A 12,950-nucleotide genomic window follows, 5' to 3' on the forward strand; every position below is an offset into this window, starting at 1 on the left:
TTCTGGCCATTTGTTAGGTTGAAGGAAGATTTGAAATGGACCTACATGTTCAGATATAGTCAGAGACTTATTCTCTTATAAACCAACATTCCAGTTTGATGAATGGTTAACAGAATGTTGTAGTTATCAAATTAATTTTACATTATAAAAGAATTTTTAATTTCAGAATATTGATGGGTAGTCTTAAATAATTCAAGATTTAACTCTTCCACTGAAATCAAGGAAAGAGTTACAGTTACATCTGTGGAAGGTTTGGAATGTAGTCCTGCCATTAATTTGTGTGGCATTTCGTAGCCTTAGTCACAATCTCATCAATATTGACTTGCCAATAACGGTCTCTGGCTTCATAGGAGTATTTCGGCTGAAAATGTGTTGGGTGGAGCAAGAGTAGGAGTGCATGTCCCAGATAATTGGTGTGGAGTGAGGAATGTGTGATGATAAAGCTTGTTTTTAAGAGAATGTTTGTAAGCTTTCAAAACATGCTGATACTTGGGGTTACAGTTGCTGTGCAATCTCAGCTCAGACTTGTGCAGGTATGGGCATGTATTTCCAGTCTCAGGCTCGAGGGTCCCGGCAGTTATTTGCACTGTTCACCTGCATGGTGGTGATTCTCAATCACATACCAGGATCTCTCTGCCAGTCTGTCTTTGCATGTTTGAGATGGTATATTTTTTTAAAATCTCTTTTCAGTTCAGGCTTAATTTAACTCGTTATGGAAGTTTCTATCAAATAATTGGCATGTAGGTGTTGAGTTTGGAGGGATGTTCGTTGTGTGGCTCCCATAGGAGAGCACTGCCAGGATTATCTGCCAATATTAAGAATGTTCTGCCCACCTCTGCCTTCCCTGCCCTTCCAAGCCTGTGAAAACTGTTCTCAGTTAGTGTGTGTATACCCACAGCCATATAGAATGTATGGCATCCTGAAGATACAATTTGCCCATTGAAATTCCACAGTAACTGCTTCTTGGTGCAGCTTAGTAGTTTTCCTGTGTTTTCAAATGAGAAAAATGCAGCTCCTTAAACTTTGTACCTCTCCAAGTGGGATTTGTTCTTCCCCAAATTTCTGTGAAATGAAGGAATTCTTTCGCCCTTCAATGATCAGTTTGGGCAAAGAAAAACCAATAAAAATCTTCCCTCGTTAAAACCATTAGAAGAAAAGGTGAGTGCATCAAAGAGGTCATGACTGCAGTAAGTTGATTACTTACTTGCAGGGAAAGTGTTATCTTGGTTTCAGGAGCTAAGTTGAAGTTTTGCTTTGTCAGAAAAAGAGTTTTTCTTCTGTCTTGACCTTTTAATCTCTGAGTGTAGGTTTATATTCCTCATTGTGATTATTCTTAAGTACTAGACTATGCTGAGGTTTTTTACAACTAGGTACTTGATCTAAGATGGTTTTTAAAGAACAGATGTTACATGTGTTACATTGCCCATAAATAAAAAACATTGCCCATAAATAAAAAATTAGGTAAGCTTTAAATGTTATTTCTTTATTTTAAAGGTGCAATGAAAGTGTGTGGCTAAGTAGGTTACCTGGTTTTCTTTAGTGATTAAATTTTTCTTCCCTTTAGATGAGCAGTATTTTGAATATTGACTTGGATTAAATGCACTGAGTTGTGTTAATGTTGTCATGGAGTATGTGTGTAATTGTTGCCATAAAGCTATAGCTGGATGGCAAATTGGAGGGCAAGGGGGGCTCAGACAACAAATGGCTGTGAAGAAGTAGAGTGGTATTATTTCTCATGAGTCCTTGATTTCAGAATGGTCTGCTGTTAGTGTAATTCCCAGTTTGGGATGATGGTAGCAAGGAAAAGAAACTGGTACCCTGAAACACTGTGACATTAGTAACAAGAAAGGCCAAAGTTCTTCTCCAAGCTCAGGTGATCGACAGTAGGAGTTAGTCACTTCAATTCTGAGATATAATGTTCTGTTTTTTCAGCTTCTACCAGGGGATAATGCCATCATTGAGGAGCACAAGCGAGAGATAGTGGAAGCTAAACAAATTGTCAGAAAACTTACAATGGTTGTCTTATCATCTGAAAAGACTGAGGAAAAGGAGAAAGAAAAGGAAAAAGAGGAGGAGAAAACTGAAAAGGTGTGTAGCTTTCTTTTCAGTAGAATTATTTTGAATTACATTAAACAAAACGGTTTATAAAAACATACTTACATTTATTTGAAAAACAGTTAAGTGCTTCTTGGATGGCTTGTATTTGTCTTCCAACCACACTTCTGTTATATGGAATGTGCAAAAATGCATGGTTTGGGGTTTGTTCTGGATTTTTGTACATAAAATATTCTTGGTTCAATGGCTAATTGATTTCTTCCTTCCCTTTTTTTGTATTGGCTCCACTAAGTATGCCCCAGCATTTGTACACTTCACAGCCTTTAACAGCTGCACTTCTAGGATTCACGATAGTATAATCCAAGTTGATTTCATAAAAATAAGGATGTTAGTTCTCTCAATCAAGAATTGGGACATAAAGAATTGCCAGACTTAGGAATGTTGGCATAATTATCCTGCATTGTAGAAAAAGCTTGTAACTGAGGATTTTTACTTGCAACTGCTCACTGTGCTTTCTTTTAAGTCTGTATCTCCATATATGTAAATCTGTACTCTTCATTTAAATTCCTACTAAATCAGATTTATGTTGCCCTAGGTCTAATTTGATTTCGTGTTGTCCAAGCCTTATTTTAGAAACAAAGTTATTTGATCTATTAGAGTCCATTCTGTTGTCATCTTCGTTTGAGTGCATAAGTACTTCTTAAACACCTTATTTAAAACAAAACAGAAAAAGAAATGCTTGATAAATGCATTTTTAAGTTGCATGCTGGAGTGGGGGGAGGGATCCATCAGTCTTGGTGGTTTCTGTTCTTGAATTTCTGTGTCCTGCTCTGTTCCTTATCAATCTGGTTTGTCTACCATTCCTATTTCTTCTCCACCACCTTGATTCTGTTAATCTCTGACCTTCCTTTCTCCTTTCATTTTTCTTTTCTGGCTTGAAAAATCTAATTCCATTTTCTTCCTTCAGGCACCTGACACAGTCACTGCCCTCTGACTCTCAGCTGCAGCCACAGCTGCTGCCTGTTTCTTTCACTCACTTCAAATTTCTGATCCCCTCCCTTCTGATTACACCACATTGCTTTGGCCCACCTTCTCTACTGTCAGATGAGGCTGCCCAGAATTTTCTGAAGTGTGCTTGTCACCCTCTTCTGATGGAAAAATCAACTCTTGATGGGACATGGGGAGCGTATGCATTGCAAGTAATGTCAGAGGAATTAAGAAAGCTTTCATGACTAAGCTTTAGAATTAAGAACTAGGGAATTTTAAGCTTTAGCAGAAACTGCAGCATTTTTCTGAAGGATTAAAATGACAAAGTCTGCGCCTGTGTGATGGGAAAATTAAGAGCTGTACTTAACAGAAACCAATTTCTGTGACTGCACACACTGTTATGCAATGTGTGCTGTTTCTTAAAAAGCTTGTTTCTGTGTTAAAAGTATTTTTGTATGTGCTTAGCTGTGCCCTTCATAGCGGTTAGGGGAGTAACTACATGTGAAAGGTGTTGTCACCCTAAGTTTAGGCACATTGTATCCAGCACATCATTTAATGTGCTATTTTTGATACAGTATCATGGAATAAATGCCTGCATAAGGAAAGCAGTGTTTAAAAAGTATTGACCTGACTCATTTTTGGATCTACAACGTACTTATTTTGTGTGGTTAAAATTAATTATTATCTCATGATTCTAATATGAATAATTTAGTCTTGACAAATGTGCTGCCTGCTTTTGCCTTTTAAGGTGCATTTGCCATAGCTGTGTGGTAGGACATCCAGACAGGTCAGAGTGTGGGCAGCAGGAATGGATTTGACAGCAGTTCCAGACTGACCCCTCTGTGCCAGACATGTCTTGGCTTTTGAAGAGCTCATGTTAGAACTTGCTTACCCAAAAATCAAGCAGTGTGTGAGCTCTCTAAGTTCAGCATGAATAGAGACCTGACTTGGTTTTGCTGTGGAGCTTTCCTGTGCATGTTACCATGTGCTGTGCTGTTTTCTATTTTCAAAACTATCAGAAAAATATTTGCCAGTGTTGAAGTTTTAAAAGGGAAAAAGACCTCACTAAAACCACACCTGTAGAACCACAGCAGTGTCCGTTTTGTAAGTAATTATTGTTCTTGTCAGTCAACCTTCTCTGCTTGTGTGGTTTAAATAAAGTTATATTTTGCTTTAAAATAATAAAAACAATTTGCCCTAGACTTGTAATCTTCCTTCCCTGGGTGTAAACATCATCTTGTAGTTGCTTACAGCTAGTTTTCCTTCCTGCTGGTCACTTATGAATAGACTTTTACCTTAGGAGCCAGGGAATCCAATTTGTAACAATAAAATATATCAATACCATGCCCCTGAAAAAGTGCTTCAAGGCATGACCTTAGAGTCCTGTTTCCTCCTATGCCTGTATTGCAAAGGGAATTTTGGAAAACTTTGTGTAGACTTGCACTTAAGTCTAGAGTCCCCTAGAACAGATGCTAATATGAAACTTACACAGGCACACTGAGATGGAGAAAGGGCTTGAGTGTGGCTTAGCTTTTTTAAAATTCTAATCTGCTTTTGCAAGAGAAGTTTGTGCTTTTAAACCCAGAAAAACACAGCGTAAAGGATTCTCAAGTGTTTGCATTGTTCTTAAAATGTCCTCTAAGGAAAAAAGCTGCAATAGATTGTGACAGTTTGAAAAAATACGTGATCAGACATACATCAGGCAACTTAAGAAATTTCTGGTTTATTTTTAACTTTTTCTTTGATCCAGATGTTAATTTTACATGGATTGGTTTATAACTTCTTTTGAGGTTTGCTTACTGTCTAAATGTCTAGCTAAGTTTTATTTTGCGTATGTTTTTATTACACAGTTGATATACAAGGCTGTTTTCTCTAGCTGTGGATTGCAGCTGCTTAAGGAGAAGTATTAAGGAGACTTTATGAACATACTTTTTCTTTATTATCTTGCAGCCTCCTGATAATCAAAAACTTGGCTTATTGGAAGCCTTATTAAAAATTGGTGATTGGCACCATGCACAAAGTATTATGGATCAGATGCCTCCATTTTACTCCACTTCGCACAAGCCGATTGCGATCGCGCTTTGCCAGCTCGTCCACGTGACAATCGAGCCTCTGTACCGCAGGTAAAGTGCCAGCCACAATTCTGCTGCTACCCAGGGGAAAAACAATGTCTTCACAGCATGAATTCACTGAAGAGCCTAATTATAAATACATTTCTAAAGCTTTTTCATCTGTTTCATGTGGAATGCTGCACATTTTATTTTTCAGAGTTGGTGTACCTAAAGGAGCTAAAGGGTCACCAATTTCCTCTCTGCCAAACAAGAGAGCACCAAAACAAGCAGAGAGCTTTGAGGAATTGAGAAAGGAGGTGTTCAACATGCTTTGTTACCTTGGTCCTCATCTGTCCCACGATCCCATTTTATTTGCAAAAGTAGTGCGCCTTGGAAAAGCATTTATGAAAGAGGTTGGTATGACATAACAGCTGGTCAAAACATGAAAAATACCAATTACTCTGATGTCAAAAAATGCTTGTCTTGCTAATTGTGTGATATTCAAATGCTGAAACAGAAGAAGATCTTGACTAAGGACAAACTTGGAGAATCTTATTTTAATTTTTGATCCATTTTATGATCTGTAAACATCTTTATGAACAACTTAAGGTTCTTCAGGTTTATAACCACAGATGTTTAGTGATACCTAATTTTCTGTTATGGTGTTCATATTTTAAAATATTATCTGTGTATATAATTAAAAAACCCAATAGATGTATGGTACTGACTGTCTGGAAGTCATCTACATTATTACAGCAACAATGTAGTCAGCAAGGATTGATAACCTAATACACGTGCAGTACAAATAATGTCAGCTTTCTGTTCCAGCTGTTTAGGTTACTTGGGAAACAGGGGATGTTGCATTCTTTTACTTCATGTTTTTTTCCCCTGTTCTGCCTAGTTCAAATGCTGCTGGTATTGATCTTGTGTCAGTGACAAATCTTTATATGCTGCTAAGGATGAGTTGGGTGTGGAAATCACTTCAAATTGCCAACTTCAGAAATTTCCTGATCCCTTGAGATGGATTACTGTCTTTTGACCATGTGTCTATTGAAGGATTGGCAGTATGACCTGTTTTAGAAGGCTGAAAGTTGAATTTATGTTCTGAACTCCCTTAAAATGTACTTGGCAGTTCACATTGAGGCTAATGATTTCTTTTGTTGCTTTTCTGGCAATTTGCTATTTACCTGGCAGTTTCTGGTTCATTCTCAAGTCAACAATAGGGGGTTAAATTTTTTTTTTAAACAGCCGCCCAAAGAAACTTTGGAATAAATAGTTTTTAAATTGCTATTATTATCAATGAATAACCAGTCCACCTCCTCAAAACTTAAAGACCATGGGTTTTGTTGCCCAGCATTTTGTTTTAGTTATTATCAATGAACAACCAGTCCACCTCCTCAAAACTTAGACCATGGGTTTTGTTGCCCAGCATTTTGTTTTAACTTATGACAGAAAATTGGAGAAGGTTGATTGATCTAAGTGGTACTGGAGGGGAAGTTTTCAGTTTTGTAACTTTTGTATTCTTAAAAGTATTTTTATTTCAACTGCAACTAACAAATATTGGAATACTCATAATTTATATACTGCCTGAGGAGAGGCTTTCATGTCCAGCTATACCTGATGATGCAGAGCTAACACATAATTCTTGGGATTGAATACCTTTTTGTTCAAAATAGCAGATTTTGTCAGGAGAATTTATTCTTTTTAGGTTCCAAGATGCACTGATAGGGTTAGAGACCTACAATAACTTTGGCTTCCATGTAGTCTTTGTGATAAAAGCAGGGAAGCTTCAACTATTTCCCTACTTCCATATCGCTGTATAATTCCTTAGCATTTTCTCATCCAGAATGGTAAGATTTCCCAGTGGTAAATACTCTGATTTCATAGCATGCTCATTTCTTGCTGGCCAGTGAGAAGACTGATATCACTTCAGTGATAGCTGTTTTGCACTGACAGTGCAGTTAAGTTGGAAATTACAATTTTAAGGGACTGATGCATTTTATCGCTGTCAGCAGACTTTTAGGACTACTTTGTAATTGAAATATTGAAGGTTTGTGAGAAAGCCCTGTTTCTGAGGATATGTACACTGGAATGGGGATTACATGGTTATAGGAATCTCTTGTGCAGGTTTACTGTAAATATACTTATATAACACTTAAATGTATTTCTGACAAGAATGAGCAACATTTTAGCTATTTGCTCTAGGTTGGAACTGTGAAGAAATTCGTCAGTGACAGAGTGGTTAAGGTAACATAGGGAAAGTTATTCTTAATGCATTGTTGCCATCAGCATGTTTTAGTTGTGAAACTACATTTAACACACAGTAGAAATACTTGTATAACTGAAGGTAATTGACTCTAAGTTAACCCATACAGTAGTTAAAAAGTTAGACTACTAACATTGCACTGCAGCTTTCATGCTAAAGTGTACCTTTAAAATAATTGTGCACTTACTGGTGTGATAGCTTAATATGCTTTTCATGGTGAGTGGAGCAAGCAGAGAGAAAAAGTAATTTAATAACGAAGACTAAAAGCTTAAGAGGGTGTTACTGTGAGAGAAAGATGGGGGAAATAATCTATGGCTGTTGGTAGCTGCATTGGAAGTCCTCAGTTTTTTTTAGGTAGAAGGTGAATGCTTAGGCAATTTTTTTCCTTTCTGGTAAGAAAATTCAATATTTCATATGTAATGGCAAGTTTCCTTGTAGCTCTAGCCATCATTTCTTTTTGGACAAAATTGTACAAAGCCCCTCTATATGTAAGGAATGTGTTTCATCCATGCATTTGAATTTCTATTTAAAAATATGTTAATGCTGACAGATATGGCAAATTAAACATTTAAGAGATGCTTCGCCCTTGGGGTTTATGCTTTTGCTGAGATAGCCCTTTTTGGAAACTGTAACTGTTATATTGACATGATTGTCTTTGTTATAGTTTCAGTCTGATGGAAGCAAACAGGAAGATAAGGAGAAAATGGTGAGTTTTGGAGGAAGGTGTTTTTATGCAAGATTGTAATGGTGACCAAATGTGCATTTTTACTTCTGATTTGCTTGGAGTCAGCTGGAAACCTCCAGCTGTTTATTCTATAAATACAGTTAAAGGTGGGGAAAAGCATAGAGAAAAGACGAATTGGAAGTAGGGGAGGTGTTTATTGGTATGATGATTCTTTTTTAAATTACTTATTTATTTCAAAGTTTTCTAATTTATTATCAGCATTGTTCACAATGAAATCCAAGCATTCAGTAGAAATCTAATGTACAAAAACAAGTGTTTGTTTTTTTTTTAAACCATCAAGTGGGTTTTCATTATGAAGTTTCTGCAGTTTTCATTGTTACTTGTTCCTCTTTCTCACTTATCCTGATTTCCTGAATCATTGCAGAAAAAAATCCCTTCTGGGTTTTGTGTTTTGCTTTGGTTGTTTTTCATTGCTGCTATAGTTATTCAAAAATAGCTGAGTGGAAAAGAGAAATGTTTAAGAAAGGGTAAGGGTAGAATACTGAAAACATGGAAATTGGAAATGTGTCTTACAAACATGTATAACGCTTTTGGGCTTTTATCTGAAATTTTGAAAATAGAAGTAAAGATGAGGATTATCTTAATACATTGAAAGCAGTTGCCAAAATGAATGTTTTCCTGTGTTGCACTTCATGAAAGTCCACACAATATCCATTTTTTAATGGTACGTTTAATTAAAAAATGAGTGCAACCTGCTGAAGATTTCAGCAGCTTTGTTCTAGTATCTTACATAGGCAGCTAAAATATTGACTGTATCTATAGTCTGTAAATTCTTTACTGAATGATTTATGTTGGGAGATATTTCCATGTCCTATTTAGGTTTTTGTTCTGGAAGTCTTAATCTTGTGGTGTACTTTTTTTTTTTTAATCAAATTTTCCATTTGTGCATCTGCTCACTGCATGTATAACACTGCTTCTGAGGCACTTCCTGATAGTTACCTTGGGTTTTGTTTTTATCCCAGGAAACACTCTTCAGCTGTTTGTTGAGTATTACTGATCAAGTCTTGCTTCCATCTCTTTCCTTGATGGACTGCAATGCATGCATGTCTGAGGAATTATGGGGAATGTTCAAAACCTTTCCCTACCAGTACCGGTGAGTTGAGTGGATTGTTTCCATCCTTTGGAATGGGCTGCCGAATTGTCAGTTCTGAAATTCATTTTCCTGTGTGACTTTTCCAGGTACCGTCTCTATGGGCAATGGAAGAATGAAACGTACAATAGTCACCCACTGCTTGTGAAAGTTAAAGCTCAAACCATAGATCGAGCCAAATACATCATGAAGTAAGTCTATTCACATAAATAATTATAAACTGTAGTACAGAGTATTGCATATCACCAGCTGGAGAAAAAAACTTGACAGATACATGCCCTGTCTAATGACTTAATAATTTCCCAAATAGTCCTTGTTCATAAAGCATTTAAGGTATTGTAGTTAAAAACCATCAAATAAGCAAGAATATAGACAAATTTGTTACAGATAAGTGTATATAATCTCTGAAAAATGTCCTATTAAATGACTTAAAACCTTTTCCATGGGTAAAGTTTTTGATAAATTGCTTTGTTTATGAAATGTACAAGTGCTATATATTTCCTCTAGGTGTGGAGATTCTCTTCCAAAGAGTCTCAAGAATCTTGTAATGATCTCTGTAGATTTGAATATATGGCAGTGACTTGAACAGAATGATTTATTCTCACCTTCAAGAGGGCTCACAGCAATTCCAGATTTACCTCACATTTGATGTCACTGTCAGGGAATTAGGTTCTCCATTTGCCAAAAGCAAATGGTGTGGTGTTACAATGTGGATAATCAGAACCCTTCCATATAGGCAAAACAGTAATTGTCTCTGGATAAAACTTTGCACTCAGAGCTGTGAAAACTAGGAACAACTATTTGCTGCATACACCATAAACCTTTCCCCCCTTCCCCTGTACAATGGATTTCAGTTGTGCAGGTGAACCACAGAGCTGTGAGTTGTTCAGGGTCACTATGTGTATAATTTACTGTCAACTTCAGGTTTCAGGCTGAACTCAATCTTCAGTAGGAAATGCTGTGGAACTGTAAAACAAAGAAAGAAATACTGTTTTTCAGTGAACTGATTGCAACAAGAAATGACTGGTCTGTGGCTAAGTTAAATGTCCAGAAGCAACTGCAACAGCATCACATGGTAGTTTGGTGTGTATGCTGCAGGTTTCACTGACGACTTTGGAAAGCAAAATGTTCAAAGATGAAGCTAGAATATGGACCATAGTAACAGAGGGACAACTGGACTGGTTGTACTGTCTGCATCTTGGAGGATTTCTCTATTTCCAGTTCTCAGCAGATTAGCATTTCTATGCTGAGATGTCTTGAAAATGCATTTGCTAGTGAGAACTTAGTCTCTGAGACTTACAGAGATGTTTCTTCACTGAAACTGACCTGTTGATTTAATTCTTCTAGTTTGTCTTTTGTAATAAAATATGTCCTCTTTTACAGGCGTTTAACTAAGGAAAATGTGAAACCCTCTGGAAGACAAATTGGGAAGCTCAGCCACAGCAATCCTACAATTTTATTTGATTATGTATGTAGTTACATGTATCTGAATGCTATTTCATCCTGACAACAGATAATTGAAGTTCAGGAAGGTGAAGGGGCCTGCAGTTCTAATTTCATTATTTTTTACTTTAGGTGCAAATTTTAAAATATAGTGATTTTTTAGTAGTGCACATAGTAAGATCTAAATATGACTTAATAATACTTAGTGACATATTAAATGTGGAACTATCTCTTGAAAAACTAACTGCAGAAGAAATTTAATTTGAGATAGCAGAGGTGGATCTCAGGTACAGGGATTGCTGATCACGTTATGCAGAATGTGAATTCAGGTTAAGTTGTTCTGACAGCTATCTGTGAGTGGGGTGGAGAAAGATCAGAGTCTTCCATTTAGAAGAAAACTTAAAGCTTTGAAGTCTGAAATACACCTACGAAGTTAGGAAGGATTTTTAAGATTGCTTGGTGCTGCAGAGTTCTGGAGAGTTGTAAAAATGTGGTGGTGGGCCTCCACCTTATTCACAGGTGTGACCTAAGAGAATGGATTTACCAGTTTTTAGATTGCACTTGAAGAAATTACTGCTGCAATATACACATGTGTGTCATGTACCAAAGAGAACATCCCAGACCTTGATTAATCCGGTTTGCTTGTAGTCTTTCATGACCTAGCTTCATGGTTTTAGCTTTTTTTTTTAGTAGTCTTTTATTACTGTATGTAGTAAGAGGAAATCCTACTGCTAACATTTAGGATTAAGAAATATTAGGAAAAAATGTTTTCATTATTTTATTTGCTGATAATTGAAAAGAGAAATTATGCAGAATTGTTTTTACGTGTTAGAGACATGCTTCACTGGTTTCTTTAAGGTACTAGATAGATTAATGACATTCCCTATTTACTTTGACAGTTGTTTAGGACTGTCAAAGTAAATAATTTTAATTTTCAAAATTAATTTTGAAAAATTAATTTTAAGCATGTGTTCTGTAGGTTTTGAAGACAAGTATTGTTAAATACTTCTATTATGTGGAAGATAAGGAATACTGTCCCTGTTGAGCTGAATGTCTGTTGTCACTTGCAGATTTTATCACAAATACAAAAATACGATAACTTGATAACTCCGGTTGTTGATTCACTGAAATACCTCACTTCCCTGAACTATGATGTATTGGCATGTATCCTTTTGATTTAAATTGCTACGTCACTTATTGATAAAGCTGCAGTTGTAGCCAGATTAAATATGTTATCTGTGAGTAAATATTGTCTCTGTTTTCCCTTCTTGCTGCTTTTTGCCAGGAATTTCAGTGAAGTTTGCAAATATCTTTGCACTTGTAGTGGATTATGGAACCCTGTCTATTAATTCTTTCATACTATGAAAATTATTCTTTGTTTTTACTTCTTTCAATCTTGAAGGCATAGTGATCTTGTAAATAGTGAGGTAAATACTGCTTTTAGGTTACTATTTCATGGTTTTATTTTTTTAAAACCAAAATTAGGTTAGTGATTGCTGTATTTATAGATCATGTTCATGTATTACAAAAGCCAGAAAAACAAGTCCCTGTAACTTTTGTGCTTGTTAAGTTGAGGAAAAATACTCTCTTTAACTCCACTAAAGATTGTATCATTGAAGCATTGGCAAACCCTGAGAAGGAGAGAATGAAGCATGATGACACTACAATCTCAAGCTGGCTGCAGAGTTAGTATTCTTGTTTTATTTATTACAATAATGTTTAAAATATTTCACCTCCCCCATGATCTATTCAACCATTGATCATTATGATCAATATTTCACTTGCACCTACTGGCTAATATTTTAAACAAAATGGAGAGCTGTCAAGTTTAATTAATAGGAATTTTTTCCCCTTTGTCTTCCAGAAATGCATGCATTGCTAAGGTGCAGTTTGTTAATGTTTGTTTAATAAACAGGTGCGGTCATAGCTGTTTCTCTTTGCTTTAGGTCTGGCAAGCTTTTGTGGTGCCGTTTTCCGAAAATACCCAATTGAACTTGCAGGCCTCCTGCAGTATGTAGCCAACCAGCTGAAAGCTGGCAAAAGGCAAGTGTTGCACAATGGATCCTTATGAACTCAGTTGATATGAAGTGTTATTTGGGTCTTTGCTGATACACAGGCACTCGATGTAGTTGTTGCTCTAGCACTGGCAAACTCCATTCATAGCACTGGGAAGGTTAAATAGCAGAAAGAATTATGCACTCCTTAGTACATGACTTTTCCTCTAATTGTATAGCTGTGACATTCTTGAAGCAGTGATTTTACATCTTTAAATTAATAGTTTTCTATACACCTAGCCAGACAGGGGAAAAAACC

General features: G+C 36.3%; 1 protein-coding gene across 6 annotated transcripts in view; it reads left to right on the plus strand.

Moving 5' to 3' along the window:
* THOC2 (THO complex 2) overlaps positions 1 to 12,950 on the plus strand; it is a 49,810-nt gene that overhangs the window by 14,665 nt on the left and 22,195 nt on the right. For 4 of the 6 annotated variants that reach the window (XR_005952048.1, XR_005952047.1, XM_041396321.1 and 1 more), the window contains exons 10-20: positions 1,933 to 2,088; positions 4,993 to 5,165; positions 5,311 to 5,506; positions 7,299 to 7,340; positions 8,024 to 8,065; positions 9,067 to 9,197; positions 9,284 to 9,385; positions 10,578 to 10,662; positions 11,708 to 11,801; positions 12,242 to 12,322; positions 12,584 to 12,680. Coding sequence is in view for 4 of the 6 variants with exons in the window: in XM_041396321.1 (XP_041252255.1) it covers positions 1,933 to 2,088; positions 4,993 to 5,165; positions 5,311 to 5,506; positions 7,299 to 7,340; positions 8,024 to 8,065; positions 9,067 to 9,197; positions 9,284 to 9,385; positions 10,578 to 10,662; positions 11,708 to 11,801; positions 12,242 to 12,322; positions 12,584 to 12,680 (1,199 nt within the window). In the remaining 2 variants the exon portion in view is untranslated. The remainder of the gene's footprint in view (positions 1 to 1,932; positions 2,089 to 4,992; positions 5,166 to 5,310; positions 5,507 to 7,298; positions 7,341 to 8,023; positions 8,066 to 9,066; positions 9,198 to 9,283; positions 9,386 to 10,577; positions 10,663 to 11,707; positions 11,802 to 12,241; positions 12,323 to 12,583; positions 12,681 to 12,950) is intronic. The other 2 variants (XM_041396323.1, XM_041396324.1) reach the window with 1 other exon arrangement.

This window comes from Onychostruthus taczanowskii, unplaced genomic scaffold (genome assembly GCF_017590055.1).
Source record: "Onychostruthus taczanowskii isolate IOZ18803 unplaced genomic scaffold, ASM1759005v1 scaffold13, whole genome shotgun sequence".
NCBI classification, from domain to species: Eukaryota; Metazoa; Chordata; class Aves; order Passeriformes; family Passeridae; genus Onychostruthus; species Onychostruthus taczanowskii.